This window comes from Triticum urartu, chromosome 3A (assembly GCF_056163025.1).
Source record: "Triticum urartu cultivar PI428250 chromosome 3A, HENAU_Tu73, whole genome shotgun sequence".
Classification (NCBI taxonomy): Eukaryota; Viridiplantae; Streptophyta; class Magnoliopsida; order Poales; family Poaceae; genus Triticum; species Triticum urartu.
In genome coordinates this window covers 740,900,647-740,909,088 of record NC_141875.1, presented here as the reverse complement: position 1 = coordinate 740,909,088, position 8,442 = coordinate 740,900,647, and the positions used below count along the sequence as shown (strand labels likewise).

The window sequence follows — 8,442 nt, the reverse complement described above, 5'->3', positions numbered from 1 at the left end:
CTTTGCTGCTGGCCACGTCGGATTAGCTAATTCGGCGCCTGGATATCTACTCTGGATCTTCTTCTCGACTCCTGTTGGGTTGAGCCCCATGCCAATCTCATCTATATAGGTTTCGGTTCTTGGCTCGCTGCCGGATATGGAGCAGACGTAGGTTTGGTGGTATGGGATGGGGACCGGATGAAACCTTGGTTGGCTGGTCCAGCTTGGCATCGGCGGCGGCCCTCAAACGTCGTTTTCCTTCCTAGAGGCGAAGCCAAGGTCCCTCCTATCCACCTCCGAACACCTCTCAGACCAAAGTCCAAAATTTAGACTGGATTGCGCGGAGGCGGCGTCCTACGCATCGTAACCTCCATGGAGGTGCCGTCTTGGGAGGCTCAGATGTTTGGGGAGAGGTGCCACGGGTGGTGGGTTCTGCGTAGCTCCAGCAGTGGTGACGGTGTGGAGGCTGGCAGGAGGAGCGGCGTTGTATCTGCCGCGTCGATGACAACGAGTATTGGTGGCATGATGCAGTTGGATCTCGGTGACGAATGTGGCTGGATAGACGAGCCCAGGGCGGTGGGGTTGTTTGGTGCCGTAGCGGCGTCGACAACTGCTAGACTGGGAAAGGTTGATGCGTTAGTATAGCTCTAAAGATGGATTGATGGCAGTTGGTGACGGCGGCCTGTGAGAGTGCGCCGGACCGGTGTGTGCCCCTTACCCGGTCAGTGCACGTACTGCTCTTTCCTAGGCAATCTTCTTTTACTGTAGCAGTGTCTGTGAACTAGGAATGCAGATTTGGTGAATATTTACATGAGAGGTTGCAAAATACCGGTACCCATTTACAAACATTGCATTGTTATATCGACGGGACAATGCTGTCGAAAGGCGACGATGTCGACAGTCGTACCCACCCAGCAATCTCTAGGCAAGGAGATCCGTTAAAGACGTGAAGCTAGGTAGCTAGTAACCCCTGCGTTGATTAACATCGATTGGGGTAAAACAAGCATCCATGCATGGATGGCAAGATCAAAACATGAGCAAAAGCAAAGATCATGTTCTGTCAGAAAAAAAGAGGAAGGACCAAGATAAACAACCCCTCCCATCCAATGGCTAGCTAATGAAAGACCCCCTACCTAGAGAGAGGCGAGAGAGAAGCACACATAGATCTGGAGAGAAGAAAACTAACAATAATGGTGCATGTGCTAGCTACCTTTATTCCCCAAAGGGGAGGGGGTCAGGAGGGGGGGTGAAGAAGCACAGCAAGAGGGGGAGGAGACTGGCCTGCCACCTAGGCATTGGAGAAAGCAAAGCAAAGGAAATGCCTGGCATGAAAGCGAGCCAAAGGTAGGGGGAGAATCAGATTCCCCTGAACATGCTGGCCATGGCCATGCTCGCGCGTACCAAGAATTCAGGCAGGATCTTGGACCATTCCAAACAAAACCCTAGCTAGCCAGCCAAAGCGACCCCTTTCGCTTTTTGTGCCAGTTTTGCCTCCCCACCCCACCCCACCCCACTGTGCTTTCGGGCACACCCCGGTATAATTCCTCCTCATCATCATGCATGCCCCTCTGCCTTGCCTAGCTTCTTTAGTCGTTTAAGCATGCATAGATGCTGTGATATACTATCGTCTACCGTGGTCGATCTGACCCGAACTTCCATGCAATATGCCATGAATAATATGCTCATCATGCGCCACATCCGTACATGGTTTTGTGAGCTGGCTAGCTGCTGCTAGTCCCATCGATCCGGCCGGTTGTGTACTTCTCCACCAATTTTCATGCACGATATATATTCAACCTATAAGGTCACCAATCATTGAACGTCTGCCAGCAACTGGTAATCAGATGAGAACAAGAAATCACTTTTGTTCACTCATGCCATGCGTCGTAATTTCAAAAATCACATATTTGTGCATTTTTTATAAAACTATTTGCACTTCATTTTTTTCTAGAAGAACCTCAATGCAGGGGCAGGAGTTATTCCTGCATTTTATTAAGAACAATAGAGATGGTCCAGTTTATAAGAAAAACCAGAAGAAAAAACCTAACATTCCCTGGTTAATTAGGGGAAACCGATTGAAAACCCAACAGAAAAACAGAAAAAGGCACCTAACGTTTGAACTCCTTTTTGCCTCTAACAAAGTCCATACGTTCACATACATAGCTGCTTATATGCTCTTGCCACTTTTTTGAGTTTGCATCATGCTCTCATGTGCTTGGGGATTCGATCACATGCCGGCCCTACTAGTATACAACTTCTCTTATCGACTTACCATTGGTTATTTAAGAGATACTTAATTTGCACAATCTTTCCATGGATTGCTAATTAATTTAGCATATCCCTTTGCACTGATAAATATTGCCATGACCATGCAAGTGTAAAGGACTACAAAGTTGTATGTATAATGTCATGGTCAACACATGCACTCGAGCTAGTATCTTTCTCTCGCTTTAAGTTGAATGTATCTACACACATACTTGTCGTTACATGCAACAGTAAAATATCAAAAGGAAGGGGGAATTACATTAAATTAAGCTATTTCCCTAATTCTCTGTTCTGAGTACCACCTTTTCACTAGTTAATTACTACAGAGCAAAATCACTACACCTTTTATTATAGAAATTAACAATACAACTAAGAACTTAGAGCATCTCTAACCGACCACCAATAACCGGTTAGAGTAGGTTAAATCTGTTTTTTCTCCTCTAACCGGGAACTGACCGAACCCCAAAATCCATTAGGGGAGGAATTTTGTTTTACTCTGAGCAGCCCAAGACTCTTAAATGTACTCAGCCGAGCGGCTGTGGAGTAAAAATCCTCCACCCCACTTCGCTCACCTCCTACCAGCCCTGCCATCCAATCCACGCCGCCGCGCCCCCACCATCACCCACATTCACTCAGCCACTGGCCCGCCACCAAAAATGGCCGGATCCACCCGCTACCACTCCCCGCCGCCCATCGCCAGCGCTCGGCCCGTGGATCCACGTCGCCATGAGCGTCGCTGTGTCGGCACATCCTGTCTCCCCGACCTGTCGCCTTCGCAGCCACAACCACTAAATTACATTAGCGTGTGGTAGCGCCAGTGGGGGACATGGGTCGCAGAGATATACAACTGTGACACCGGCAAACGGCATTTTCTTGGCTCCTTCCATTCTGCGGTGCAGGTGGTACTCACATACGACATCAAGTCGGTCCATCCCCACGGCGCCGCGGCCCGATGCAACTTCTCCCACGGCCTACCGCGGTTGGAGCCGGTCAACCCCCAGGTGGCTACCTGACGGGACATGCCGGAAGATCGTTACGCCTGCGAGTGTCTCAAGGTGGAGCAAGCTGGCGAGACTTACATGCTGGAGCTCGTGGCTACTGCCCGGAGCGCGTCTTGGCGGAGCACTGGTAGTACAAGTAGTATGGGGCCGGGATGACAGAGGTCATCGACCTCCCCAGTGACTCCAACAGCAATGAGGGCGGTGCTAGCGACGAGGGACATGGCCGTCTCATCGGAGGGCTCATCGAATCAGTGTGGGAAAGGATTGAGAACGAGACTAATAGTGAGTAGTTTAGTTAGTTTTTATGCAATCCTATTATAAATTTCATTTAGTTTATGTAAAATAGTTATATATTTCTATTTGGAATCAACTTTGTATGGTATCAAGTTTGAATCTAGTCTAAATTTGCATCGAATTTGTGTTGAATTTTTTTTACTCTGTTAAATTCAGTAGATCAGTTAGAGATAGCACTTGTTTAGAGGAGCAAATATCTTCCACTAAAGGATACTCGGCCATATCCTCCTCTAAATTTAAAGAGATCAGTTAGAGATGCTCTTAGCATATACATGATACATCCAACAACGACATGACACATCAGAATAACTTGCATGACTGAATACATAAGTGTATGTGTATGCCTTGTGCATTTTCAGACAAAACAATGAACCTCACCTTAACGGAGTACAACTTTCGATTGCAACAAACCAGCCCACGAAATTGAAAATGAAAAGGCCACATCTAAGACGATGGTCGATAGTCAACTGAGATTTTCTTAAGTTTCAACCTGTTTTACAAAATTGTTCATACAAATTTAAGAACATAGTCATTGCATTGTAGTATTTTGTTCATCTAGTGCAGAAAAAAAAGATGCATTGTTTATTCTCATAGCCAAAAAAGGTTAAATTTCTCACGCATCTCACAGTCATATTGACAGTTCTCAGCATCCGAGACTCAGTAAAACCGTTATGAAAAACCTTCACGCGAAGTAGATCAGATACAAAGAGACGAACCTGATATATAAATCATCAAGAGTTTAATGAAACTAGCACAATGTAAAAGTGGGACATTGGTACATACCCACAAGTTAAATGCATGATAAAATGTAATAAAACTCAATGGGAAAGATCCCAAAGAGCATGCATATGCAGGGCTACTAACAGACACTACACTTAGGTGCTAAGTATATTAAACAAGTAAACATAGTACTACAAATTAAGGCCATAGTGATCAAACACTTAACAGATAAAAGGTTAACATTCTTGTGTATGCATTGATATCCCCCCTCCTTAGAGATCTGGATCGACGAGATCGATCGAGTTCTTGTAACACATATTGTAGTGATGAAGATTTTATACATCCCCAGCCCCATTTCACCATGCATCAATCTAGGCTTGGAAGAACAAAGCTAGCTAGATCTAGCTAGCTAATTACCAGCTGCATTGCTAGTGCTGGAATAGAAATTGAAGCCGCCGCCATTGCCATTGACCACGTCCCCGTACATGCCCCTGCTGCTTGGGTAATCCTGCTGCTGCTGCTGCTGGTGGTAGTCCCTCTTGGCCGGCGGGTGGTGGAATTGCTGGTTTCCTCCATCATCGCCATTGCCGCCGCCGCCGCCGCTCTGTAGCCCTAGGTGGAACATGCCCTGCATCGCCGCCATTGTGGTGGGCATTGCTGAAGCCGGCGGCTGATTCCCGGACATCTGGTGATCCATGGCGTGCAGGAACGGGAAGCTCTGCATCTGCGCAGCCGCCCACTGCTCCATGCCGTTCCCGTTCCCCTGGTGGTGGTGGTGCTGCTGCTGGGCGCCACCGTCGGCCGCGTAGGCGCCACTGTCGGGGAAGAGCAGTCTGGCGGGGAAGCTGAGGCCCAGGCTCGCCGGGTCGAAGCTATCGGCGAACCGACTGCCGTGCGGCGGCGCGCTGCCGAACATGGAGTACTGCAGAGCGGGCGGCGCAGTGGCAGTGCCGGTGGTGCAAGCAGTGGTGCTGGGCGTCGTCGACGTCGCAGACGACGTCCCTGCCGCGGCGGATCCGGATCCAGCCGACCCGGCCTTGGGCTTGGCGCTGCGCTTGGCGTGGCGACGGTACCCGCCGCCGACGGGGACGTTGCGGAGCGCGCCGCCGCGGGTCCAGTAGCGACGGCAGGCCCGGCAGAAGTGGCGGGGCTGGGTGAGGGAGTAGTTGTTGAAGTAGCAGAACTTGGTGTTGGTGGAGTCGCAGCGTGGGCAGTTGAGCCCCGGCTCCGGCTGCGGCACCCGCGCCAGCCGCGCCCGCTCCGACATCGACATCGGCTTGTTGTTCCCGCCGCCAGCGCTGTCACCATCCCCACCGCCGCCCTCACCACCACCTCCTCCAGCCCCAGCCGTGGCCATTAATCCTTCCTGCTGACCATGATTGTTGTTGTTGCTGCCTCCTCCGTCTCCATGACCAGCAGGTGAAGGAGTAGTAGTGACATGAGTGTTACTGCCGATTTGCTGCAGCTGCAAATTAAGTGGTCAGGAATTAAGCATCAGCCAAGATGTGTATATGGAGTATATTCCAAGATACATAGTGCAGCAATCAGCAGAGGATGTATATCTGCCATCAGCAAACCCTAGCTTAGCTAGAACATATTCTCTCTCATTTTTTTTTCTTGTGTGAACAAAATCTTGAGAGACCAACTAATTGACCGCAAGGATGCATACCTGAAGCTGGTTATGGTTGGTATTCCAGCAGCTTGATGAATCGAGGAAGGCAGGAGGGAAGATCATGGCCGGCGATCTAGACTTTTAGAGAGAGTTGTTGGGAGAGGAGAGAGGTGTTTGGGCGGCTGGCTGGGCTGGAGGTTGGAGAGAAGAGATAGTGGGAGGAAGAGACTTGGCAGCTGCGGCAGCTGGGGAAATCAAAGGGAATCAGAGTACTAGTACCAAGGAAAGGAATGGAATGGAAGCTAGAGGAGACAGGAGGGTCTAGCTCTTGACTGCTTTGAGAGGGAGCGAGAGCTACCCAAGAGGAGAGAGAAAAAGGAGAGAGAGCCAGGTAGCAGCACAACCAAGAGATGAGAGAGAAGGGTCTCTCTCTCTCTAGTTTGTGGCGATTTGGAGGAGGGAGAGCACATCATCTTGTTGTTGTTTTCCTTTATTTACACACTTTTGCTTTTTCCATGGTGAGTGCTGATGGGGCTGAGATGGCTACCCATGCTACCTTGCTGATGGATGCAGTGTTGCTAGCTACAGTTGCAATAATTAATTAATGTAGTACTGATTAGCTAGTTTGCTATAGTTGATTTGCAGCCGCATAATAGTCAATACCAGCCCATAGAGTTAAATAATGCTACTAGTGTTTTAGTAATTTTGTTTCACTTTTGAGACTCCAAGTTCAACCAACCTAAAAAACCAATAAGGATTTTTGCGGGAACAATGGTGGATTGCAGTCCTAAGCCAAAGAAAAAATAAAAAAAAAATTCATACACTTTCGATACTTGGATTACACCAAAAGAAAATCACAGCTTTGAAATTTTTCCTAGTAGTTTTCAAGCAAACCAACATCTCATGGAGAAGTTCACTTCAATTTTGAATGCAGCATACATGCGTTTTCTTCCAATGAAGCAACCATTTAATCTCAAAATTCTTGCATTATTATTATGTGCTTTCCTATTTCCATGTTTTCGTAATCCCACGGTTCCATGGAGGCCCTATAATGTGGGAGCTTAGTCCAATTTTAATGTTGAGATGTCGATGTCCTAAAGGAAAAAGAGACCATGCTCTATTGGTTGAGTTTATTTGTGATTATATAGTCGAATATATATATGGATTGATGATTTGACCACCGACATAGTGAAAGCGGCATGACTAGTGACGTGCAATTGTTTTGCAAACAAGCGAACAGAGGCAAAGAACATAATACAAAAAAAAATTAGGATAATATAGGAACGTGAATAAGTTTAGAAGTATTAAATTGAGAAATCGTAAAAAACTCATAAATAAATTATGAATATTTATTAATATTATTTTGAGAGCATTTTTAAGTATACTTCAAACAATTCCAGATTTTGCAAAAGTTATTTAGAATATTTCAGGGTTTATGAAATTTTGTAATTTTATTTCTTCTACTTGCACACTAAATGTTTAATAGAGCATATACATAGAAGACAAGGAGATATTAAATCAAGATGTAACACTTGAATGTTTTGTTGGCCATAGTATTTACATAAAACAATTAATTCTAGGGAAATTAAGGAGATAAGCAGAATTAATAAAATCAATTTTATGGATTTCATCAATATTGCAAGATAATGCATAGGTACAAATTGGCCTTAGCTGCCCGAATAAAGAGTGTACCACCTATTTATATTGAACTTTTTTACTTCGTGATAACTCATCTTGATGTAAAGATATATGTTGTTTCTATTAATATTATTTATTCAACATACCAGCCTAAATATTACTATAGATATAATAAGAAAAACGAACAATTTACACAAGCTCCTGAATCTTAGGTACTTATTTTTCATATTCTTCCAATATTTATCAGTAGAAACATATTTTACATATTTTACAGATCTAAAAGTAAATTGTATTTTGTCACAAAGAATGGTTTTTTTTTGTTTCGGACGTTTAAGCTGCTATGTTGTTACAATGGATATCTCTGTAAATGTCAATAAACCAACACTACCACATTATGTTGTTTACAGGGTCATTGTATGTCGATAAAACTTGCTAGTGTATATAAAAGTAATGTATGCATCTTATAGATAAATGTCCAAACGTTTTGAGAGTACTCCGTCTGTAAATAGATACTTCTAGACCAATCCCATCCTAGCTCTCGCTTGGTGAATAAATAGATACTTCTAGACTTGTATGAATGTCAACTAGTAGTATGTTCCCCAATTCCATCCTAGCTCTTGCTGGGTGAGGTGGGGCAATAGTTTGCCATGGCAACATGTGTACTCTAGTTTGTACAAATCCATGTAATTTTTTTGACAAGGAACACGAAGATCCTCGAAACCGGTGTTTATAATATCAAAACTGATACAACACTGCTGAAAGGACTTGATGTCCGGCTAGAGCATAGGGTGTTGTAGCACTTCCATGGAAAATAGAGTGTTGAACCCACACGGAGAGAAAAATAAGGCACTACTAACCCCGTAGCTGTATTTTCACCGATGAAATTTGGTACGCGCCCAAATGGGAGTTTGGAAGTAGCCTATTCTACAAGTT

General features: G+C 45.5%; 1 protein-coding gene across 1 annotated transcript; it reads right to left on the bottom strand.

The window, feature by feature from the left end:
• Positions 1–4,240: 4,240 nt before the first annotated feature.
• Positions 4,241–6,293, bottom strand: LOC125546371 (uncharacterized). The gene is made up of 2 exons (XM_048710619.2): positions 5,929–6,293; positions 4,241–5,724 (listed from the first exon to the last, which is right to left on the bottom strand). The coding sequence occupies exons 1-2, from the start codon at positions 5,992–5,994 to the stop codon at positions 4,669–4,671; spliced, it is 1,122 nt and encodes a 373-aa protein (XP_048566576.1). The 5' UTR covers positions 5,995–6,293; the 3' UTR covers positions 4,241–4,668.
• Between the last annotated feature and the right edge of the window lie 2,149 nt (positions 6,294–8,442).

Bases quoted from the DNA above. Each gene is read 5' to 3' on its own strand.
- LOC125546371 (XM_048710619.2), bottom strand. From the start codon at position 5,994: ATGATCTTCCCTCCTGCCTTCCTCGATTCATCAAGCTGCTGGAATACC. The intron at 5,725-5,928 runs GTATGCATCCTT...CTTAATTTGCAG, and splicing joins CCAACCATAACCAGCTTCAG to CTGCAGCAAATCGGCAGTAA.